At 46.1% G+C, this 26,269-nt stretch overlaps 1 protein-coding gene across 1 annotated transcript in view; it reads right to left on the reverse strand.

Annotated features, from left to right (window-relative positions):
* Positions 1 to 301: 301 nt before the first annotated feature.
* LOC130367484 (uncharacterized) overlaps positions 302 to 26,269 on the reverse strand; it is a 72,478-nt gene continuing 46,510 nt past the window's right edge. Inside the window, exons 6-7 of the mRNA XM_056569907.1 lie at positions 2,072 to 2,190; positions 302 to 1,109 (exon numbers count right to left, since the gene is read on the reverse strand). Of these exons, the coding sequence (XP_056425882.1) occupies positions 1,080 to 1,109; positions 2,072 to 2,190 (149 nt within the window). The 3' untranslated portion in view covers positions 302 to 1,079. The remainder of the gene's footprint in view (positions 1,110 to 2,071; positions 2,191 to 26,269) is intronic.

The raw sequence follows: 26,269 nt of genomic DNA on the forward strand, positions 1-26,269 counted from the left end.
AAGCACACTGTGGATTCTGCAAACCTAATTCCGATAAAAAACATCTAGTATTCCAAACATTATGGAGACAGCTGATTAGGATGAGTTAGGGGATTACGGCCGATGACTTGGATTTACATACTGTATGGTTGGAACATCTTGTAGAAAAACATAGCTACATATGTAACAAAACCCAAGAGACCAGAACTCCTATATAGCCGTGGGTAGATGATGGGGTGCAGACAGTTGCATAAAATCTGACAGTTGCATAAAATTCTAGTACACGAATAGGCAACAGCACTCCCGTATGGTGCACGTAAAATGGTCCTTTATTCACAGCAACATGGTGGCAACGTTTTGGCTAGCTCACCTAGCCATTGTCAAGCAACAAAATGTGCATCCATGTGAGAATATATGGCCACACAGGGCCCATCAATTAGTGACATCACAGTGCATTTTTAAAATAAACATATAGCATTCTGTATGTACTAATGTGCTCAATATAGAAACAGACGTTCATATGGCATCCCACTATAATAATTCAAAGTGCAATTGTATGTACATACAGTAAAGTGCATATTACAGTTCCAATTTGTTAATTAGTGTCCATGTGTGAATGGCATTTACTAATTACCTGGGCGGAGATACGGGTGATCTACAGGTTGGTATGGGAGACAGCAAGGTAAACAAAGTCCACGTGTATTCAGTTCCGCAACACCGTTCTCCTCGGTGTGCAGGCCGGAAGCCGGAAGTGGCGTCATAGTCGGTCACGAGTTCACTGTTACTAGGCTGCGGCCAAGCTTCTGCCTGCGCAGGCGCTCTGAAGCTTCTCGCTGTATCGCAGCCATCTTGGTGTAGGGCAATAGGTGTACAGCAATCCCCACTGCACTTCTAGCAATCCGGTCAACTTCGGCTATTGCGGAACCGCAGTCTGCCAGTTAACCTCTCCATGTCCACCACGGTCCCCACCATATGGCAGTTGCCCCGGGTAACAAGGATGCACAGTACAGTAATCCGGGGAAGTGACCTCATAGCCCTCATATAAATAGATAAGTAGTACTGACCTCATATTCTCGCCATTATTATCGGCTCCTTTCTTGTTATAGACTGAGCAACCCGTGTCCACCGTCCTGTAAAGCAAACACACACAATAATATTAAAATTAAGGTTACACATAACTGAAAAAACATATAGAAAATTACTAATACATATTTTTTCTCATCCCACCTATACAGATTGATGCAATGGATCTCATGCATTACAAATATCATGTGTTATTTTGAAATCCACACAGCTCAAAGATCCCCCATAGTTCCTTCTTTTTTAATAATGCTGTACGGTTGCCACCTCGCTTTAGTTTAGTTACCTGATCAAGTAACATGAATTTTAACTCACTCTCCTTGTGTGCCGCCTCTATGAAATGTATAGGTACTGGTAAATCGGTGCGGCCCTTCCGAATAGTGTACCTGTGCTGGTTTATCCTGGTTTTACCATCCCAGGTGGTCTCCCCTACATAAAGTAGTTGGCAGGGGCACCACAGCACATAAATTACGTGGTCCGACGTACATGTTAGATAACTTTTGATAGTGTATCTCTTGTTAGTCACTGGGTGTATAAATTCTCTGCCCTTCTGCATGTAGGAACAATTTACGCAGGAGCGGCAGGGAAAAGAGCCCTTGCTAATACTGGATATATAAGTTTGGTGAGGTTTATCCAAAGCTACATCCGTCTTAACCACTTTGTCTCTAAGGTTGCCACCCCTTCTGTAGGACATCAAGGGGGGGCACTTGAACTCGGGGATGCCCTCATGTCCTTCTCTGAGTATGTGCCAATGTCTCCTCATGATGTTTGTAATTTTCTCTGAGTACGTAGAGACAAAGGCTACACGTTGGCCGAGGTTGGTCTCACGGCCTCTGAGCAGCTCCTGTCTGTCCATGCCCACTACTTTTCTCCTACAGTCGTCCACTAGTCTTCTAGGATACCCTCTGCGTATGAAGTTTTTTGTCATGGTATCTAATACCCGATAGACATGTTGCTGTGTATTAATGATATTTTTTGCCCTGATCATTTGGCTGGTCGGTAGCGAGCGTACCATATTCCTTGGGTGATTGCTGTCAAACCTTAGTGTCGAGTTGCGGTCCGTCGGTTTTATAAAGATGTCAGTGTCCAAGTGATGTCCTGAGATGGTAACTTGAGTGTCCAGAAAGTTGACTGTAGTAGAAGAGAAGGTCAGGGTAAAATTAATGCTGTACACCATAGAATAAAAAAATTCATGAAAGACATGTAGTTGAGTCTCTGTCCCAGTCCATATCAAGAAAACATCATCTATGTAAAGCCACAACCTCAGCACGTGGCTGAAGTGGTGGCATGCATAGATGATGTTTTCCTCAATGTGTGCCATGTAGATGTTCGCATATGTTGATGCCACAGTGGTCCCCATGGCTTTACCTGTGCGTTGTATGTAATGGATGTCGTTAAACATGAAATGTTTTTTTGTCAATACAATGTACAAAAGTTCAGTAAGGAGTGTCTTCCTCTCAGGTGAAAAATCCTCTGCAATAATGGAGGACGCAGCCTGTACACCTCCATCATGGGGTATGGTGGTGTAAAGACTGACAACATCGAAGGAAGCCAATATGGATATGGGATCAATGTGGCGCCAACATACACGAACATCTACATGGCACACATTGAGGAAAACATCATCTATCTCTATCTTTCAAGGACAGGTGCATGTTGCATGCTGAAACCAGTTCATGATAGGGATCTGGGGTTGCAATTATTTAACCTTAAAACGAGGAATTACCAGTAAGTGAGGGTCATAAACTGGCGTTGATTAACTGGCGTTGTCCCCCAGATTAGGCAGCATAGATGTCCCCCAGATAAGGAGCATAATTGTCCCCCAGATTAGGCAGCATAGATGTTCCCCAGATTAGGAGCATAGTTGTCCCCCAGATTAGGCTGCATAGATGTCCCCCAGATAAGGAGCATAGTTGTCCCCCAGAGTAGGCAGCATAGATGTCCCCCAGATTAGGAGCATACTTGTCCCCCAGAGTAGGCAGCATAGATGTCCCCCAGATTAGGAGCATACTTGTCCCCCAGAGTAGGCAGAATAGATGTCCCCCAGATTAGGAGCATAGTTGTCCCCCAGATAAGGAGCATAGTTGTCCCCCAGATTAGGCAGCATAGATGTCTCCCAGATTAGGAGCATAGTTGTCCCCCAGATTAGGCTGCATAGTTGTCCCCCAATCAGCGCGTGCCGGTCAGAGCCAATCAAAGGCCGTATGTGGCAAGCAGGCCGTACAATGCCCAGGTTTGCCCCAGAGGGTTTCATAACCAACCACAATAGAGAAAATTTTGTTGTAGGAGCATGGTCAATCTACTCAGACCCATCTGTCATTGGTGGCTGGAAATCCTGGCTGATCCATCCCTGATACATCATGACAAACGTCGAGTTTGCCTTGGGGTGACTATGGCCCCGGCCGCACTAAACACCCGCTCTGATGGCATACTACTGGCCGGGCAGGACAGCTTTTCCAGGGCAAACTTCGCTAGTTGCGGCCATAAATCGAGTTTGGCTGCCCAGAAGTCCAGCGGATCTTCAAAGGTTGTTGGCAGGGTCATGTCGAGGTAAGCCACCACCTGCTGGTTCAGGTCCTGCTCCATGTCCACCTGCTGCTGATGAGTAGCTTCACTATGCGGCTGAAGGAAGCTACTCATCAGCGACTGTAGACTCAGGCTGCTGCTGATTGAGCCGGTACTGCTCCTGCCACCCCTCCCCTCCCCAGCAGCCGTGGCAGTGGAAGGTGAGCACAGAGGGCCCCCAAGTCAGACCTGCGAGTGGATGGACCATGTGGCCGATAGGCATCGGCCAACCGACTACGTAGAAGCTCCCTGAAGTAGGTCAGTTTGTCCTCCCTCTCAGTGGGTGTAAAAAAGGCCCCCATTCTGGGCCGGTAGCGAGGGTCTAATAAGGTGGAGATCCAGAAGTCATCGCGCTGACGAATTTTGACGATTCAGGGGTCACTACGCAAGCAACTCAGCATGCATCGTGCCATTTGTGACTCGCTGGGACTAGCTGCCTCCATCTCCACTGTATACTGCCACGGTGTGTCTGGGTCCTCTGTCTCGCCTCCCTCGTAATAACCCTCCAGCTCCTCTGGCTGCTCCTGCTCCTCCTCTCCAATGACCAGAAACACCGGCCATCTCATCCACCGTAAACTGTGCTCCGCTCTGCCCCTCATCCTCTCCTCCTCCAGTTCATCCCCCACAGGACTCATGTAGCCTTCTGATGTAGGCGCAACATCTCCATTGCCGTGACCAGCCATGTTTTCAATCATTTTTTGGAGTAAATGTAGGAGTGGAATTACGTCGTTCTTGGCGTAATTCGAGCGACTAACAAAAAATGTGGCTTCCTCAAAGGGCCTCAGCAAACGGCAGGTGTCATGTATAAGCTGCCACTCGTTCACATTGAAGTTACACAGGGGAGTACTCCTATCTGCTTGTATCATCAAAAAATCCTTGATGGCTTTTCTTTGTTCGTATAATCTGTCCAACATATGCAGGGTGGAATTCCAACGTGTGGCAACGTCACAAATGAGACTATGTTGTGGGATACCGTTCTGACGCTTCAGCTCAAGCAAAGTGTGCTTGGCGGTGTACGAGTGGCTGAAGTGCATGTACTTGTACTTGCCATTGTCAGGACGTCTTGCAAATGGGGTTAAAACTTGATGAACTTCTTGACAACCAGATTCAACACGTGTGCTATGCTGGGAGAATGGTTCACACTTCCATGTCGCAGCGCGGCCACAATGTTCTTCCCATTGTCGGTCACCATGGTTCCCATTTCCAGATTTCGTGGAGTAAGCCATACTCGGATTTCTTCCCTAATGAACTTCAGCAGTTCCTCCCCTGTGTGGCTCCATTCGCCAAGGCAAACCATGTGAAGAATGGCTTGACACCGCTGTGCCCTACACACGTGGTACGATGAAGGGCCACCGAGATTTGGATGTGCAGGGGAGGCCGAGGACACGGGGGAGGAGGAGGAGGCGCACACTGTAAAAGGACCAACTGCCTGGGAGCAAGAGCGTGGAGGAAGAAGCGGTGTGACCTGTCCAAGTTGCTGTTGTGGCTGTGCAGGAACAACATTTACCCAGTGGGCCGTAAAAGACATGTATTGTCCCTGCCCGTAGTTACAGCTCCACACGTCGGCGCTGCCGTGCACTTTTGAACACACCGACAGGCTCAAGGACTGGCCCACCTTCTCTTGTACAAATTTATGCAGGGCTGGTACTGCCTTCTTTGCAAAGAAATGACGGCTTGGGACTCTCGACCTCGGCTCGGCACAAGCCATCAATTCCCTGAAAGCTGCAGAGTCCACCAGGTGGAAAGGGAGGGGCTGCAACACCAGCAACTTGGACAGGAGCACATTCAACTTCTGCGCCGTTGGATGAGTGGGCGCATACTGTTGTCTCTTGGACATGACTTCGCCGAGCGATTGTTGGCAGAATGGCTGACTACGAGCGGAAGAAGTAGGATCGCAAGAAGGAGGGTTTGACACAATGCTCCCTTCTGTTGAGGTGGTGGAGCCTTGGCTGGGTTACGGAGGGAGTGGATGGCCACTGGGTGATGCGGCAGGCTGGACCACTACATCGGAGCCATGGTTATCCCAGGCCGCTTTATGGGGGCGAATCATGTGTTGACGCAGGGCCGTGGTGCCGAGATTGGGACCCTGGCCACGCTTCACTTTCTGCCGACTGATTTTGCATGTGACTACGCTAAGGTCCTCTGGATTCTTTATGAAGAACAACCACACTGCAGAGTAGCTGATTTTCCCACCCGCAGTCCGCACTATTTCACTGCTATTGGCGCCGTCTCCAGGAACCCCTGTTCCACTACCTCCCTTAATGGTAGCTTGCTGCGAAGCAGGTGGTCTCCCCCTGGCACGTTTGGCTACTGAATTTCCACTACTGCCACCACCACGCTAATTGCCAACCATGCTACCGCCTTGCTGCCTCATAGACAAAGAGCAAATCTCTTCTCCTGATGATGATGAAGCCCTAAGGAGCGGAGCCGCGCACGCCAGGACGTGACAGCCGGGGACCGGGACAGGTGAGTGACTTGGGATGCGATTCGCTAGCGGGCGTATCCCGCTATGCGAATCGCATCCCCGCCGGCAGAGTCAGTGCAGCGCTCCCAGTCAGCGGGTCTGACCGGGGCGCTGCAGAGAGAGGAACGACGCGAGCGCTCCGGGGAGGAGCAGGGACCCGGAGCGCTCGGCGTAACAGTACCCCCCCCCCTTAGGTCTCCCCTTCTTTTTGTCCGGTTGTCGCTCCACCAGGGACTAGGACTTTGGGAGCGATTGTAGAGTCTCCTTCTGGAGGACAGAGAAGTCCTGGGTATACAGATCAACGGCAGGCAGTACAGAAGGAGTGGGAATGGGGAGGGGGGGCAGAGGGTGAAGCTTGGTACGGGGCAGAGTGTTACCAGGACGGAGGCTACGAGGAGGCAAAGCATAGTCCTGATAGGCCTTGGGGAGACCAGGTGTAGGAGGAGGCACTGAGGCTTGCCTGACGGGACAGGGAGCAGACGTGAGGCATTTTTTGTGGCAAGAAGCACCCCAGCACTTGATCTCCCCGGTGGTCCAGTCAAGGGTAGGAGAGTGGCGTTGGAGCCATGGCAGACCGAGGAGGACTTCAGAGGTGCAATTGGGCAAAACAAAAAGTTAAATTTTTTCGTGATGCAGTCCAATGCTCATGAGCAGGGGTTCTGTGCGGTAACGCACAGTGCAGTCCAATTTCACTCCGTTGACCGAGGAAATGTAGAGCGGCTTGGCGAGACGGGTCACAGGGATGTTGAACTTATTAACAAAAGAGGCCAAAATGAAATTTCCCGCAGAACCAGAGTCCAAGAAGGCCATAGCTGAGAAGGAGGAGTTGGCATAAGGAGAAATCCGTACGTTCACAGTGAGACGTGGAGAAGCAGACTTCAGATCAAGAGACGCCACTCCCACGTGAGCTGGGTGCGTGCATGTGTTTCCCAGGCGTGGAGGACGAATAGGGCAATCTACCAAGAAATGCTCGGTACTAGCGCAGTACAGACATAAATTTTTATCTCTGCGGCGAGTCCTCTCTTCATGGGTCAGGCGAGACCGATCCACTTGCATAGCCTCCTCGGCAGGAGGCACAGGGGTAGATTGCAAAGGATACTGTGAGAGAGGTAACCAGAGATCAAGGTCTTTTTCCTGGCGGAGCTCCTGGCGTCTTTCAGAAAAACGCATGTCAATGCGGGTGGCCAAATGGATAAGTTCATGCAGGTTGGCAGGAATTTCTCGTGCGGCCAGCACATCTTTGATGTTACTGGATAGGCCTTCTTTTAAAGGTCGCACAGAGGGCCTCGTTATTCCAAGACAATTCGGAGGCGAGAGTACGAAATTGGATGGCGTACTCACCTACTGAAGAATTACCCTGGACCAGGTTCAGCAGGGCAGTCTCGGCAGAAGAAACTCGGGCTGGTTCCTCGAAGACACTACGAATCTCAGCGAAAAAGGACTGTACGGAGGCCGTGACAGGATCATTGCAGTCCCAGAGCGGTGTGGCCCATGACAGGGCCTTCCCAGAGAGGAGACTGACCATGAAAGCCACCTTCGACCGTTCTGTAGGAAATTGGTCCGACAACATCTCCAAATGTAGGGAACATTGTGACAGGAAACCTCAGCAAAGTCTAGAGTCCCCATCAAATTTGTCCGGCAGGGACAAGCGGAAGCCAGGAGCGGGCACTCGCTGCGGAGGAGATGCAGGAGCTGGCGGAGGAGATGGTTGCTGCTGTAGCTGTGGCAGAAGTTGCTGTAGCATGGCGGACAACTGCGACAGCTGCTGTCCTTGTTGGCCAAACTGTTGTCCAAGTTGCTCAATCTGTTGGGACTACTGGGCGACCACCGTGGTAAGGTCAGCGACAACTGGCAGTGGGACCTCAGCGGGATCCATGGCCGGATCTACTGTTAAGATTCGGCTAGCTGGATGTGGATCCTCTGTGTCAGCGAGGGATTGGCGTGGACCCTGTCGGTGGACCGGTTCTAGGGTTGCTACTGGTATTCACCAGAGCCCACCGCAAAGCGGGATGGTCTTGCAACCAGGTCGTATCCACCGGCAACGGCTCAACCTCGCTGACTGCTGAGAAGGCGTGGGACAGAAGGACTAGGCAGAGGCAAGGTCAGATGTAGCAGAAGGTCGGGGCAGACGGCAAGGTTCAAAGTCAATAGCAACAGCAAGAGGTCAGATACACTGGTAAGGCAAACACAGTAACGCTTTCTCTGGCACAAAGGCAACAAGATCCGGCAAGGAAGTGAAGGGGAAGTGAGGTAATATACACAGGGAGCAGGTGGAAGCTAATTAGACTGATTGGGCCAGGCACCAATCATTGGTGCACTGGCCCTTTAAATCTTAGAGAGCTGGCGCGCACGCCCTAAGGAGAGGAGCCGCGCACGCTAGGACGTGACAGCCGGGGACCGGGACAGGTGAGTGACTTGGGATGCGATTCGCGAGCGGGCGAGTCCCGCTATGCGAATCTCATCCCCGCCGGCAGAGTCAGTGCAGCGCTCCCGGTCAGCGAGGCGCTGCAGAGAGAGGAACGCCGCGAGCGCTCCGAGGAGGAGCAGGGACCCGGAGCGCTCGGCGTAACAGTGGTATATGGTACGCTATTTGCTTGTATGTAGGCCCTTTGCAATGATAAGGCCACTGTTAAGCATATTTCTACGCAGGAAAACCTTTTTTTTCCTTTAATACACTGGCAGATGTATAACGTGTGGTATAACACTTAATTTAGCACAGAGACAGAAAAAAAGGTAGTATATGGTACGCTATTTGCTTGTATGTAGGCCCTTTGCAATGATAAGGGCATTGAAAAAGCGTATTTGTACGCAGGAAAACCATTTTTTCCTTAATACACCGGCAGGTGTATAACGTGTGGTATAACACTTAATTTAGCACAGAGACAGAAAAAAAGGTAGTATATGGTACGCTATTTGCTTGTATTTAGGCCCTTTGCAATGATAAGGCCACTTTTAAGCGTATTTGTACACAGGAAAAAAAATGCTTCTTTAATACACCGGCAGGTGTATAACGTGTGGTATAACACTGAATTTAGCACAGAGGCAGAAAAAAAGGTAGTATATGGTACGCTATTTGCTTGTATGTAGGCCCTTTGCAATGATAAGGCCACTGAAAAAGCGTATTTATACGCAGGAAAAACTTTTTTTTCTTTAAAACACTGGCAGGTGTATAACATGTGGTATAACACTTAATTTTGCACAGAGACAGAAAAAAAGATGGTATATGGTAGGCTATTTGCTTGTATTTAGGCCCTTTGCAATGATAAGGCCACTGTTCAGCGTATTTTTTTCTTTAATACACCTGCAGGTGTATAACATGTGGTATAACACTGAATTTAGCAGAGACAGAAAAAAAGGTAGTGTATGGTACGCTATTTGCATGTATGTAGGCCCTTTGTAATGATAAGGCCACTGTTAAGCGTATTTGTACGCAGGAAAACCTTTTTTTTTTCTTTAATTCACCGGGAGGTGTATAACGTGTGGTATAACACTTAATTTAGCACAGAGAAAGAAAAAAAGGGAGTATATGATACGCTATTTGCTTGTATGTAGGCCCTTTGCAATGATAAGGCCACTGAAAAAGCGTATTTGTACGCAGGAAAAACTTTTTTTTTCTTTAATACACCAGCAGGTATATAATGTGTGGTATAACACTGAATTTAGCACAGAGACAGAAAAAAAGGGAGTATATGGTACATTATTTGCTTGTATTTAGGCCCTTTGCAATGACAAGGCCACTGTTAACCCCTTAAGGACTCAGCCCATTTTGGCCTTAAGGACTCAGACAATTTTATTTTTACGTTTTCATTTTTTCCTCCTCGCCTTCTAAAAATCATAACTCTTTTATATTTTCATCCACAGACTAGTATGAGGGCTTGTTTTTTGCGCTACCAGTTGTCCTTTGTAATGACATCACTCATTATATCATAAAATGTATGGCGCAACCAAAAAACACTATTTTTGTGGGGAAATTAAAACGAAAAACGCAATTTTGCTAATTTTGGAAGGTTTTGTTTTCACGCCGTACAATTAATGGTAAAAATGACATGTGTTCTTTATTCTGAGGGTCAATACGATTAAAATGATACCCATTATTATATACTTTTATATTATTGTTGCGCTTAAAAAAAATCACAAACTTTTTAACCAAATTAGTACGTTTATAATCCCTTTATTTTGATGACCTCTAACTTTTTTATCTTTCCGTATAAGTGGCGGTATGGGGGCTCATTTTTTGCGCCATGATCTTTACTTTTTTTTGATACCACATTTGCATATAAAAAACTTTTAATACATTTTTTATATTTTTTTTTTAATAAAATGTATTAAAAAAGTAGGAATTTTGGACTTTTTTTTTTTTTTCGTTCACGCCGTTCACCGTACGGGATCATTAACATTTTATTTTAATAGTTCGGACATTTATGCACGCGGCGATACCAAATATGTCTATAAAAAAAGTTTTTTACGCTTTTTGGGGGTAAAATAGGAAAAAACGGACGTTTTACTTTTTTATTGGGGGAGGGGATTTTTCACTTTTTTTTTTTACTTTTACTTTTACATTTTTTTACATTTTTTTTTACACTTGAATAGTCCCCATAGGGGACTATTCATAGCAATACCATGATTGCTAATACTGATCTGTTCTATGTATAGGACATAGAACAGATCAGTATTATCGGTCATCTCCTGCTCTGGTCTGCTCGATCACAGACCAGAGCAGGAGACGCCGGGAGCCGCACGGAGTAAGGTGAGGGGACCTCCGTGCGGCGTTATGAATGATCGGATCCCCGCAGCAGCGCTGCGGGCGATCCGATCGTTCATTTAAATGGCGAACTGCCGCAGATGCCGGGATCTGTATTGATCCCGGCACCTGAGGGGTTAAAGGCGGACGCCCGCGAGATCGCGGGCGTCGGCCATTGCCGGCGGGTCCCTGGCTGCGATCAGCAGCCGGGATCAGCCGCGCATGACACGGGCATCGCTCCGATGCCCGCGGTTATGCTTAGGACGTAAATGTACGTCCTGGTGCGTTAAGTACCACCTCACCAGGACGTACATTTACGTCCTGCGTCCTTAAGGGGTTAAGCGTATTTGTACTCAGGAAAACTTTTTTTTCTTTAATTCACCGGCAGGTGTATAACGTGTGGTATAACACTTAATTTAGCACAGAGACAGAAAAAAAGGTAGTATATGGTACGCTATTTAATTGTATGTAGGCCCTTTGCAATGATAAGGCCATTGAAAAAGCATATTTGTACACAGGAAAACCATTTTTTCTTTAATTCACCGGCAGGTGTATAACGTGTGGTATGACACTTAATTTAGCACAGAGACAGAAAAAAAGGTAGTATATGGTACGCTATTTGCTTGTATTTAGGCCCTTTGCAATGATAAGGCCACTGTTAAGCGTATTTGTACGCAGGAAAAAAAATTATTTAATACACCAGCAGGTGTATAACGTGTGGTATAACACTAAATTTAGCACAGAGACAAAAAAAAAGGTAGTATATGGTACGCTATCTGCTTGTATGTAGGCCCTTTGCAATGATAAGGGCACTGTTAAGCGTATTTGTACGCTGGAAAATGTTTTTTTAATTCTTTCATACACCGGCAGGTGTATAACGTGTGGTATAACACTGAATTTAGCACAGAGACAGAATAACAGGTGAAAAATGGTAAACAGGCACTAAAGTCCACACTAATATGACTTATTTCTGAACAGCAGCAGGACCCAACAGTGCAGCACCACAAAAAAAAATCCAGGGATTAAACCCTAAATTGCACTCTGTCACACAATTCTGAGCAGCAGAAGATTTGTGGAGCAAATAAAAATAAACTCAATTGGGCTGAAAAATGAGGAGATAAGATGCTTCGGAAAGTTCAGGCAGCTTGGAGATCTGTATGAGGCAGCTGACAGCTATCTGCCCCTCTCTGCTGCAATGCTCAATAACGTGAATAGGAGGTTTAGCTATCAATGATCCTTCTCAGAGTAACAGCACAGCACTCTGCACTCCTGCCTTTCCCTAATGCTGATGTGACTAACAGTTGCAGTGTAACGCTGTGGTATGAGCTATTCACACACACGCAGTCCCGTCCTCTCCATCTGTGTGCATAGATGAAATGAAGAGAGGCAAGATGGCCGCCGATTATATAGGGGCTGTGACATCACAGGGGTCAGTGAACACTGATAGGCTGCATCTCACATGTGATTCAGGGTCAGCCCGCCTACCTTCATTCCAGCCACTGTTTCCCGCCCTCCCATAATCCCCTGCCCCATGTACTCACATGTGGATCCTCCATCTTAGGTCTCCAATAGGCTGGAACGCTGTAAAATGGAGTTTAATGAAGCGATTCGTGTGATAGAATCGCGGCAATATTCGTATTCGTTGCAAATCGAATTTTTCATGAAATTCGTAACAAATTCAGGTTCGTCAACTTCGATTCGCTCATCTCTAACGAGAACACTTGAAGTTTTATGGTACTTCAATATCCAAAAACCTTACCAACTTTGGAAAACTCATGTAAATATATCATGCAGTAATGCTTTCCCACTATTTTTTTTCCTTTTTGGGTCTTCCATTATTTTTCTGTATGCTTTGAGTAAAGAAATCGGTCCCGCTCTGCTGTAAGCATGGCCACTGTTTACTGTAGGATTTTTTTTTTCCCACAAGCATCTTATGTGGTGCCCCTGATAAGGATATGTGTAGTAGTTCAGGGTAGTTAGGATTAGTAGTCCCTCTAACTGAGTTTCATTTGCCATGGTAGCTGAACCCTGTATATCTTCCTGTGGACCCGCGCAACTTCTGTAAATGTGGGTCAGCACAATTAGGTGAGCCCTTGACCCTGGAGGACAATTTGTAGAAGACTTTTACTCATGGTTATTATTTCCTATTGCAGAGCGTACAAAGCCCACAAAGAGTCCAGTCATTGAAGAAGAGCACTTGTACAGCTCTTCTGGCTAAGACATTGCTTCCTGTCTGAGCAGGAAACGAAATGCAAGAACAGATACCATTTAAATGTGAACTGGAGACAGTCCTTACATAATATTGTACACCTTCTAAACTATACATACCATCATGGTTCACTGTGGCCGACAAAGACCTGGCTCAACTTGATTAGAAACTTGGAACAAGGGAAAATTTACTTGGCAGGGCTAGGCACATGTAAACTAGACCAGACAGGTTCCAGCCATCTGGGGAAAGAGTACTCCTACCTCATAACATTATAGTGGCTTGACCACATGTTTTCTACATACAGGCTGGTCTTGCAATTGGGTGGGCCAGGAAGATTCCTGGAGGGTCATCCATACTATCAGGCTATGGGCCAATTTGTTTGAGAGTCAATCACTCTTGTGCCCACTGGCTGCATTAATATTGATTAGCATACAGAATTTAGACAATAACAGTATGATGGTATTTAGGGATGAGGGAATTGAATCTGATGAATCCAAATTCGTTACGAATTTCAGTAAAAATGTGCTTTGCAACGAATGCGAATATCGCCGCGATTCGATTGCACAAATTGCTTAAACTGCATATAGTGTGGTCCAGGCTCCAGGGCATCTAAGATGGCGGCTCAATATGTCAGGAAATAGGGTATGGAATGCTGGCAAGGCTGGAACAAGGGTAGGCAGGATGACCCTGAATCGCATGCAGCATATCAGCAGCCAGCCACCCCTGTGATGTCACAGCCCTATATAATCGGCAGCTATCTTGCGACCACTAGCATCAGTGTTCTATTGCAGATAGAGAGGAGCAGAGAGCAGTGTGTGTTGCACAGAAAAGCATTTTTACAGCAGTGATTCACCTCAAGCCCAAATCCAGCCTAAAAGCACGGATAGGGAAGGGAGTGAGATTGAGAGAGAGAGAGCGCAATTTTGGGTGTAGTACACAGTGACTGTGTGCTGCAGCACTGGGGTGTACAACAACTGAAAAGCTAATAGTAGCCATCCAGTTAGGGTGAGCAGAGCACTAAATAACTTAATCACCTCCTATTATTGCCTAAAACTGGTTGAGTAGTGTAGCTTATTGTCATCTATTAAGTGTAACCTGTGCATACATAGGTGGTGTACCATTTTGTTCCTGTTAAAGTCTTAAGGGCCTAATTACTGTGAAAGGGCAGGCAAAAGTACACACCTGCTGGTGTTGTAGACAAATACTGTTTTAAGCGTACTGGAGCGCATTGTACTCTCCTCATAAGTGCATACCACATGCGTACATCTATGTGGTGTACCATTTTGTTCCTGTTAAAGTCTTAAGGGCCAAGTTACTGTGAAAGGCCAGCCAAAAGTACACACCTGCTTGTGTTGTAGACAAATACTGTTTTCAGCATAGTGGAGCGTATTGTCCTTCCCTCATTTACGCACTAAGTTTGTCAGTACCAGGATGTTCAGAGGCCTAAATTCATCAGGCCCAGGCAGAGGTCGCAGCAGTCTAGGGGGAGTGGCAGAGAGAGGCCTGAGCTCCCGGTATCAGCTAGCAGCGATGTCTCGGACAGCAACCTATCTGCCATCATCGATTGGTTAAAACCCGGTCATCCACTTCATCACAATTGACATTTGACACCCCCAGTCAACAGTCGGTGTGTTCCTCAGACACAACCCTCTGCTGACATGGCCCGATGTGGATGCTGTTCCCTCCCCCAAAGAAGTATCTTTTGCTGTGGGTCCATCTCCACTATTTAGTAAACTAGAAGAAAGTCAGCAGCAACTGCATAGCCAAGAAGTGGAGGAGACCCTCCACTAGGCAGGCAAGTAGTGATATGGAGAGTGGCGTGGGAGGTGGTGTTGCGAGCGTTCAGGCTCCTACCGCAGACACTGTTGAGGAACCTGAGGAGGACATCAGACACAACTCGATGATGATGAAGCCGATCGCACTTGGGAGTCGGGTGCAGAAGGGGCTTCATCATCATCAGGATAAGAGGATTGCATGTTGACCTTGAGGCAGCAGCTGAGCCAGCAAAGTGGTAGCAAGGTTAGCAGTCAGCATGGTGGCAGTAGTGGAAAGTCTGGAGCCAAATATACCCGGGGTAGACCGCCTGATTCGCAGCAGCCTACCTTCCCAGGAGGTAGTGGAACAGGGGTTTCTAGAGTTGGTGGCAGTAGCAGTCAATCAGTGCGGACTGTTGGGGGGGAAAATCAGCTACTCGGCGGTGTAACAGTTTTTCATCAAGCATCCGGAGGAGGTTAACATGGCCACATGAAAGATATGTCAGCAGAAGGTGAAGTGTGGCCAAGGTCCCAATGTTGGCACCTTGGCCCTGCGTCAACATATGCAGCGTCACCATAAAGCAGCCTGGGATAACCGTGCCTCCGATGTGGTGATCCAGCCTGCTGCATCACCCCGTGGCATGCTGCTCCCTGTTTCAGCCAGCCAAGGCTCCACCACCTCAGCCAAAGGGAGCTGTATGCCATACCCATCTTCTGTCGCTCCAGATGCTCCTGCTACTCCTACTTTGAGTCAGTCATTCTGTCAGCAATCCATTGGTGAAGCCATGTCCAAGAGACAACAGTATGCGCCCACTCATCCAACGGTGCAGAAGCTGAATGTGCTCCTGTCCAAGTTGCTGGTGCTGTGACCCCTCCCTTTTCAAGTGGTGGACTCTGAACCTTTCAGAGAACTGATGGCTTGTGCTGAGCTGAGGTGGAGAGTCCCAAGCTGTAATTTCTTTCCAAAAATGGCAGTACCATCCCTGAACAATTTTGGGGAACAGAAGGTGGGCCAGGCCTTGAGCCTGTCAGCGTGTACCAAAGTGCATGGCAGCGCCGACGTGTGGAGCTGTAACTACAGTCAGGGACAATACATGTCCTTTACGGCCCACTAGGTGAATGTGGTTCCTGCACAGCCACAACAGCAACTTGGACAGGTCCCGCCACTTCTGCCTCCACGCTCTTAGGCTGATGGTCCTGTGACAGTGTGCGACTCAGCCTCCTCATCCTCCACTGTGTCCTCAGCCTCCACTGCACAGACAAGTCTCAGTGCCCCTCCAGCATACCATGTATGCAGGGCACGGCGGCATCACACTGTTCTTCACATGGTTTGCCTTGCCTTGAGTCACACAGGGGAGGAACTGCTTAAGGTCATTTATCAAGAAATTGAATAATGGCTTACTCCATAAAAATTGGACAGAGTTGAAAGAAGAATTTAGTGTAAAGGAGGGTGGATGGTTGAAATATATTGGTTTAAAAAAGGCATTTCTTGAGTTTATTGAAAAAGGAGGTTATGTACATTCATTTTACCCTGAAATAATAAGGAAAATAACGGGTGGTAAGATCAGGGAAAAATACATTTCGTATTTGTACAGAGCCTTGGTAAGCTTGACTAAAAATAAATTATTCCCTAAGAGCTTTCAGCAATGGCAGGAGGAGATTGGTCATAGTATAATAATAAAATAGGACATTGTATGAAAAAATATAAACCTGGTATCTCCAAATTTGAATTATTAATTAACACAATTTAATATTGTATATAGACTTTACTATACACCTCGTTTTCTGGAAAGGATAGGTATAAGAATAGGAGGTAACTGTAGCAGATGTGAGATGGAGAAGGCGCGCCAATTACATCTGCTATGGAGCTGCCCTGAGATTGTTTAGTATTGGCGAAAAATATATTGTAGAATTAAGGAGATAACTGGTGTATGTATGGAGTTTTCCCCCCTGTTGGCTGTTCTGGGTGATGACTCGGGCAGAAAAGCCAGACAAAAGGAAAAACAAAGATGTTTTAGAGTGCTATTCCTTGCTCGTTTGTTGATTGTTAAAAACTGGATCTCCCCAAGGAGTGCTAGTTCTGTTGACTGGTACAATAACAGGAAGAGGACAGAAGGTTATATTGTGAGGGGCAGGAGAGATAGAGAGGTATTTTTGTATATAAAAATGTGAGGGGGCAGATAGGGGGACAGGTTGAATAGGAGTGATGGAGTTTGTAAGGGAGTTATAGAAAGATAAGTTAATAAAAGGTAACAACTAGACCACCAATTATAGAAGCAGGATTTACACGGGAAGGGGGAACTGAAGGTTATTTGGCTGTTCCCTCTCCTTCTGACTCCCTTTCCTCATAATGAGTAATGTATGTAGGACTGGGGAGGGGAAGGGTTTTACTTTATGTATAATGATGAAATTAGTATTGGAGGAATTGTTCTTTACTTTTGTAAGCTGCAAAACGAAATAATATAAAAAAAAAAAAGAAATCGAATTGTGGCTTAATCCACTAAAACTGGAAATAGGAACCATGGTGACCGACAATGGGAAAAACATCTTGTCTGCACTGCGACAAGGAAGCCTAAACCATGCGCCCTGCATGGCACACGTGTTCAATCTGGTTGTCAAGCGGTTCCTGAAGGGTTCCCCCCGACTGGAAGACATCCTAACAATGAGAAGGAAACTTTGCATGCACTTCAGTTACTCGTACACCGCAAAGCACACCCTCCTTGAGCTGCAGCATCAGAACGGCATCCCCCAAGATAGTCTTATTTGCGACTTTTCCACACATTGGAATTCCACCATCCATCTGTTGGACTAACTATACGAACAGAGAAAAGCTGTCACTGATTTATTGATGATCCAGGGGGATAGGGGGACTCCCCTGTGTAACTTCAATGTCAACCAGTGGTAGCTCATACGTGACACCTGCCGTTTGCTCAGGTCCTTTGAGAAAGCCACAGAATTAGTCAGTCGCGAGGATTACGGGATGAATGGTGTCATTCCACTGCTTCATTTCCTACAACACGTGTTGGAAACAATGTCTGGTCAGGGCACTGGAGATGTGCTGCCTACATGTCACGGCCACATGAGCCCTGTGGGGGGCTGAACTGGAGGAGGAGGAGGAGGGGGAGGGGCACAGTGGAGCACAGTTTAGGTTTCGTGAAATGGGCGATTTCTCTAGTTATTTGATAAGAGAGGAGGAACAGGAGCAGCCAGAAGAGCTAGAGGGATATGAGGAAGGCGAGACAGAGGACCCAGACACACTGTGGCAGTATGCAGTGGAGATGGAGGAAGGGAGTTCCTCCGAGCCACTTGCACAAATGACACAATGCATGCCCAATTGCTTACGTAGTGACTGTTGAATTGTCACCATTCTGCAGCTGGATGACTTCTTACTCTCCCCCTAATTGGACCCTCACTACCGGCACAAAATGGGGGCCTTTTTTACACCAACTGAGAGGGAGGAAAAACTGACCTACTACAGAGACAACCTACATAGTCAGTTGACTGATACTTCTCTGCACCATTGTCTATCCTCTGCAGGTCTGACACGGGGGGAGCCTCTGTGCTCACCTTCCACTGCCATGGCTGCTGGAGAGGGGAGGGGTGGGGTGGCAGGAGAAGTACCAGCTCAATCAGCAGCAGCCTGAGTCTACAGTCGCTGATGAGTAGCTTTCTTCACCCGCATAGTGAAACAATTGCAGCAGGTAGACCTGGAGAAGGACCTGAACCAGCAGCTGGTGGCATACCTTGACATGACCCTGCCAACACACCTTGAAGATCCGCTGGACTTCTGGGCAGCCAAACATGACTTGTGGCCGCAACTAGCAGAGGTTGCCCTGGAAAAGCTGTCCTGCCCGGCCAGTAGTGTGCCATCAGAGGGGGTGTTTATTGTGGCAGGGGCCATAGTAATCCCAAGGAAAACCCGTCTGTCCACGAAAAATGTGACCGACCTTTGTGAAGATGAATCAGGCATGGATCAGATGCATGAGAGTAGATTGACCATGGTGCCACACCAACACAAATATGGATAGTGCTAAACATATTTAAGGTGCTGCTCCCTAGTTACAGACATTTCTCCGCATCAGACCACAAGTAAGTATTGAGGGTATGCATTAGCTAAAACTTAAAGGAGTAGTCCAGGAAAAAACTTTTTTTTTTTTTTTTTAAATATCAACTGGCTCCAGAAAGTTAACCAGATTTGTAAATAACTTCTATAAAAAAATATCTTAATCCTTCCAATAATTATCAGCTGCTGAAGTTGAGTTGTTCTTTTCTGTCTGGCAACGGTGTTCTCTGCTGACATCTTTGTTTGTCTCAGGAACTGCACAGGTTTTCTATGGGGATTTGCTTCTACTCTGGACAGTTCCTGAGACAGGTGTCATCAGAGAGCACTTAGACAGAAAAGAACAACTCAACTTCAGCAGTAGTGTTGCTCGCGAATATTCGCAATTCGAATATTATTCGCGAATATCGCATATTCGCGAATTTCGCGAATATAGCGCTATATATTCGTAATTACGAATATTCGTTTTTTTTTTTTTTTTTTTCCTTCACAGTACACATCACAGTGATCATCCCTCTCTGCTTCCAGCTTGTGTGGTGTAAAGAAGGCTCTAATACTACTGTGTGAGACTGGCGTGCGACAATTCGCATATGCGAAAATTAGCATATACGGATTTTCGCATATGCGAATTTTCGCGTATGCTAATTTTAAATATGCTAATTTTCACATATGTTAATTTTCGCATACGCGAAGTTTCGCATATGCGAAAATAAAACGAGAATATAACGAATATGCGAATATTCGCGAATATATGACGAATATTCGTCCATATATTCGCGAATATTCGCGAATTCGAATATGGCCTATGCCGCTCAACACTATTCAGCAGCTCTGAAGGGATTAAGATTTTTTTTTACCCCCACCGGTTACAATGGACCATACGTTGTTCCCTTCCACCTTTTAGAGGTCTTTGCATCACATCAATACTTGGTGGTGTAGGTGGAACATGGTGTTTTTTGCACACCTTTCCTTTTGTTTGATTTAAAAAAAAAATGGGGTATAAGAGTTATTAAAAGTTAAGTTTTACGTAATGCATATCCTCAATACTTACTTGTGCACTAACACTTTTACAAAAGAGACGGTTTTCTTCTGCCTACCTGCCTCAGCTACTATTCTGATCCTGCCACCTGCCTGATGCAACACATCTGATGCCAAGTTCTCCTTTTTCCACCCACCTTCGTCCCCGGGTATTGGTATTGCCACCCACCGCCCCACTATGTCACCGGGTCACTTTCAGGACTCCTGATGCTGCTGATGCCTCCTCTATGCTGTCTCATTCTGCCACCATATGTTCTCCTCATGCTTATGCCAGCTTAAGGCTGTCTCATTCTGCCAACATATGTTCTCCTCATGCTGATGCCAGCACCGGGCTGTCTCATACTGCCACCATATGTTATCCTCATGCTGCTGTCACCTCCAGGCTGTCTCATTCTGCCGCCATATGTTCTCCTCATGTTGCTGCCTCCTCCAGGCTGTCTCATTCAGCCACTATATGGTCTCCTCATGCTTATGCCACCTCCAGGCTGTGTCATTCAACCATTATATGGTCTATTTATGCTGCCGCCAACTCTAGGCTGTGCCATTCAGCCACTATATGGTCTCCTCTTGCTGCCGGCAACTCCAAGCTGTGCCATTCAGACACTATATGGTCTCCTCTTGCTGCCATCAACTCCAGGCTCTGCCATTTAGCCACTATATGGTCTACTCATGCTTCCGTCACCTCCAGGCTGTGTCATTCAGCCACTATATGGTCTCCTCTTTCTGCCACCAACTCCAGGCTGTGTCACTTAGCCACTATATAGTCTCCTCATGCTTCCGCCACCTCCAATCTGTGTCACTGTACCGCCATGTGGTCTCCTCATGCTGCTGGCACATTAAATAAAACTTTTTAGCTTCATCTATTTGAAATCTTTAATTTAAATGTTAAAAAATATCTTTAATCTTTTCAAATGTGAGGCCCTATGGTCTCGTCAGGCTGTTGCCACCTCTAGGCTGGGTTGTTCAGCCACTATATGGTCTTCTCATGCTGCCACCACCTCCACCCTGTGTCATTCAGGTACTTTATGGTCTCCTCATGCTGCCGCCAACTCCACGCTGTGTCATTCAGCCACTATTTGGTCTCCTCATACTGATGTCACCTTCAGGCTTTGTCGTTGTGCCGCTCCGCGACAGTGATTCTAATAGCGACACCTCTAATCTGCATGTCATACTGAATAACAGTATTATTTCACTAATCCAGCACATACCCTATGCGTGTTACAGCAAGGCAAAGTATTCTACACCCTTATTGAGGCTCTCTGTAGGCCAGAAATAGACATTTGTAATAGAGATTTGCCACAAATTTATTCAGACCGAACCAAATTTTGCCGAATTAGCCAAATCGGATTTTTCTAAAATTTGCTCATCTCTAATGGTAAAATGTATGGTGGTAGTATTGGTCTCAGTATACAGGATTTAGTCAGTAACAGTATGATGGTAATATGAATGGTGATGATATTTACTCCTTGTATACTGCTATTATTGGTACTATTGGTCTCATTATACAGTATTTGGTCAGTAACAGTATGATGGTAATATGTATAGTGATAATATTTCCTCTTTGCATACTATAATTATTGGTAGTATTGGTCTCAGTATACAGGATTTACAGGAGGTAGTCAGTAACAGTATGATGGTAATATGTATGGTGATAATATTTCCTCCTTGTATACTGGTTTTAGGGGTAATATAGGTCTTAGTATACAAAATTTGGTCAGTAACAGTATGATGGTAATATGTACGTCCTCCTTTGTAATTGTTATTCAATAACTATATGATTTATTTAGACCTACATTACATTGTTTCTATCAAGGGAAAGTATTATATACCCTAATTTACCCAACTATGATTAAAATTTACCCCCACCTTTGTGGTTACTGTAGGAACTCATGGGGACTGAGTTCCTGCACTTTTTCCACAGCAAGAACAAGAGTGGTGGAGCTGAATGTCTTTTTACCCCATTAATTCATGTGGTGGAAACTGTGTACCTGCACTAGATTTATTACATGGTGCAGGGCATGTGATAAATCTGGTGCTGATCACATTTCATACTTCAGTACACCACTTTGTATGGTGATTCCTCTGCCACTTTTTGTGTGACTTTTTATACCATGCAACAAAACATGTGACTTTTTAATAATGCTGTCAACAGTCAGTTTTGTAAGCCAAGTTAGGGCTCGTGTAGATTTGCGCCTAATTGAGCGCAGTTGCGACAAAAGATGTGACAAACTGAAAAGTCTAATTTCATGAATTGCTTACCCCTGCATGATATCAACTGAAATCATGACTTGGTATGTTTTTTTAGAGAAACCTTCTAAAGCAAAAGTCGCAATGAAAAGTCTCAAAACAGCATCTGAGACAAACTGTAGGACAAAAGTACACCACAAAACCAGGGTAAAACCAATGATAAATTCCCTCCACTGTTCCCATTAGCAGGAGTCCTGCAGGACCAGCCCTTTTGTGAAAAAGTTCCCACAATTTTTTTTTTCCAGGACTTGACCACTGGCTACGCCCTCATGTAGCCACACCTATGACCTAAGTAGGTAGTCTCAAATGTCTGGGCTTATTTTTGCTCCTAGTGCAGCCCTGACTATATATTTTCACCAGTGGTTGCAGAACACAGAAATATTACCCATTGCATCTTAGCTTTTCAGTATATGTGTAGCAGTTTCAATGTGATACAAAATCAATGTGATACAGTAGACAAGTACAACTCACAATACGAGAACAGGATTTATCAGAATGCACCCTACAACCACAGCAACTGGTAGATGGTTACCAGAACATTGCATTTGTGTCTCCTCCATCTCCCTGTAGTCTTCTGTGCAATTCCTGTTGTGTTCATTGCATATGCTCACCTTCTGCAGTGAGGTCTGTTAAAGTGAACATATTTGTAACTCTCAGTGCATGAGAAGACAAAGAAAAGTCGGCACTCACCGGGTTTCCAATTCAGCAGATTTTATTGCACGTTACTCACAGCCGTAGTACAATTCTCGGGGATCCTCTAACCTGAGTGGCAGATGACATGGGCCGTATCGGGAGCAGAGTCTAAGGTGCCGCTGATCTTCACCAGAGCCCGCCGCAAGGCAGGATGGGCTTGCTTCGGCAGGTGAACACCAGGTCGCTACCCCCGATATGACTCGACCACACAGGTAACTGTGCAAGAAGTGGTACAGAAGGATGAGACAGTGGCATAGTCGGAGTTAGCAGAAGATCAAGGCAGGCGGCAAAGGTGCAAAGTCAAGTAACATAGTTGGAAGGGACAAAATACACGGGCAAGGCAAACAGACAATTGGGAACGCTTATTCTCAGGCTAGGGGCACTGAAGATCTGGCGGGGAAGTGTGGGAGGTGGAAGGACTTATAACTGAGCCACATATGTTACTTAATTATTGGGTTTACTGGCCCTTTAAGTCTCCGAGCTCTGGCATGTGTGCTCCCTAGGGGACGGGGACACGTGTGCCGAAGCAGAGAGGCCGAGGAGGAGGTTGGAATTCGCATGCGGACGCGTCCAGTGAGCGAATCCCAGCCCCACCAGTAGCAGAAGGAGATGGGGCCATAGCGGAGGCAGGTGAGAAGTGAGTCGCGATTCGCATGCGGGCACGTCCCTGGATGCGAACCGCGGCCCAGACTTTAGAGCGGGGAGGTGAGCGCTCACTGTAACAGTACTCCCCCCCCTTTTGGTCTCACCCTCTTTTTGGAAGACAAGAATTTTTGAATGAGGTCATGCTCCCAAGACCTTTCCTCTGCCCAAATCCTTCCCAATCCACAAGGAAAAATGTTTTCCTCTGATAAATTTGAAGTCCAAAATTTCCTTGATGATATAAACATTAGAGGTACCTGAGATGGGAGTAGGAGAAATATCTTTTTTTAGAAAAGCAGTTATGGATAACAGGTTTAAAGAAGGAGACGTGAAAAGATGGCAGATGGAGAGAATAGGCCACGGGATTTATACATTTCTTGATCTTATAAGGACCCAAATAGCAAGGGCCCAGTTTATAACTGGGTACCTTAAAGCGGATATATTTGGATGACAACGAGACTCTGTCTCCAGGAAAGAATTTGGGAGGAGGATGCCTTTTCTTGTCTGCTGGAGATTTCATACGAGACGTGGCATACAACAGAGAGTGACAAGTCTTCTGCCAATGGAGGAGAAATCATGTTCATCAACTATGGGAACTCTGGAGGAAGAAGACAAGGGAAGAGGAGGACGAGTATGAAGTCCATAGACTACAAAGAAAGGTGAAGTCCAAGTGGATTCAGAAAACTCTGCCCAGGGAAGTGAATCGGCCCAGTCGTCTTGACGAGCAGAAACAAAATGGTGAAGATAGTCTCCCAAGACCTGGTTCACCCTTTTGACCTGTCCATTGGATTGTGGGTGAATAAGCTGAGGAAAAATCCAACTTAACTTGGAGACGAGAGCAGAGGGCCCACCAGATGGTCTGGACTCTATGGTCGGATACAATATGAGATGGCAATCCATGTGAGCGGAATATGTGGCAAAGAAAAAGCTTAGTAAGCTGTGGTGCAGATGGTAATCCTGGTAGAGGCACAAAATGAGCGGTCTACGACAACCCAGATGACAGTATTGCTGTGAGAAGAGGGAAGGTCTATAATAAAGTCGATAGCAATATCGGTCCAGGAAAGCTCTGGAACTGGCAAAGGCTGTAGAAGACCTGCAGGTTTGGAATGGAGGATCTTGTCAAAGGCACCGACCGAACAGGAACGGAAAAAATCAACGACATCCTGTTTTAAATACTGTCTGGAGATGAACTGTAAGGACTTACAAATTCCAGAAGAGAAGAATGACGCCACTTCAAAACTCAGAGTCTAAAACGGGGAGATACGTAAGTCTTCACAAGGGGCAGTTGCTAAAGACTTGATTGTGCTGCAGAGATGAGACGATCAGCAGGAATAATATATTGAGGGTGGGATTCCTGGTCTTGAACATCTCAGGATCTAGATAGAGCACCAGCCCATAAATTCTTCTTCGCTGGACAGAAGTGAATGAAGAAGTCAAATAGGGAGAAGAACAGAGACCAACGAGCCTGACGAGGGTTGAGACGATGGGCAGTCTGAAGATAGAGCAAGTTCTTGTGATTAGAATATATAGTGACTGGATGTACAGATCCCTCCAAGAGGTGACATTATTCTTCCAAAGCCATCTTTATTGCCAAGACCTCACGATCTCCAATGGTATATTTTTTCTCCGCAGGAGAGAAGGTCTTAGAGAAATAACTGCAGGTTACAATAATACAATTCTTCCATCAGAGGACTTTTGTGTTAAAATTGCACCAGCACCAATGGAAAAAGCATCGACTTTCAAAAGAAATGGCTTTCTTGGATCTGGTCTAGATAAAACAAGAGCTGAAGTGAAGGCAGGCTATAACTGTTTGAAAGCTTTTTCAGCCTCTGGAGTCCAAACCTTTGGATTAGCAGTCTTTTTGGTGAGAGAAACCATGGGGGCTACCAAGGTGGAGTAATGAGGGATAAATTGCTGACAGTACAATTACTGTCAGCAAAGCCGACAAAGCGCTGAATAGCTTTCAAGCCAGAAGGTCGAGGCCAGTCCAGTACCGTGGACAAATTGTTCGGGTCCATTTGAAGACCTTGACTGGTAACGATTTACCCCAGAAATGGAAGGCTAGCTTTTTCAAAAGTACACTTTTCTAGTTTAGCATAGAGATGACTGTCTCGAAGAAGCTTTAAAACTTGGCGAAGGTGAGAGCGATGAGTCTGATAGACAACGACACAGAAGTATAGAAGATCACGAAAAATATCGTTGACAAACTCCTGGAAGACTGCTGGAGCATTACAGAGTCTGAATGGCATCACAAGATACTCAAAGTGTCCATCAGGATTATTAAACGCAGTCTCCCATTCGTCTCCTTCTCGTATGCAAATCAAATTATAGACACCACAAAGGTCAAGTTTAGAGAAGATCCTCGCTCCACGCAGACTATCAAAAAATTACAAGATCAAAGGAAGTGGGTAGTGGTTCTTGACAGTAATTTTATTCAAGCCACGGTAGTCGATGCAAGGTCGCAAAGATCTGTCCTTTTTCTCCACGAAGAAGAATCCGGCTCCAGCAGGGGAGAATGACTTACTGATAAATCCTTTCTGAAGATTTTCTTGGATGTTATTAGGCATGGCCTGGGTTTCAGGAACAGACAAGAGGTAAATTCTGCCCCAAGGGGGTGTGGCCCTGGGCAATAAGTCAATAGGACAATCGTAAGGATGATGTGGTGGTAAAACTTCAGCTTCTCTCTCACTGAAGACGTCAGTAAAGTCCTGAAGGAACAATGGCAGACCAACTTGGACGGAAGAGTATGAAAACAGTTGTTATAGCAGTAAGTTCCCCAATGAAGTACTTCTCCAGT

This window comes from Hyla sarda, chromosome 4 (genome assembly GCF_029499605.1).
Source record: "Hyla sarda isolate aHylSar1 chromosome 4, aHylSar1.hap1, whole genome shotgun sequence".
NCBI lineage: Eukaryota > Metazoa > Chordata > Amphibia > Anura > Hylidae > Hyla > Hyla sarda.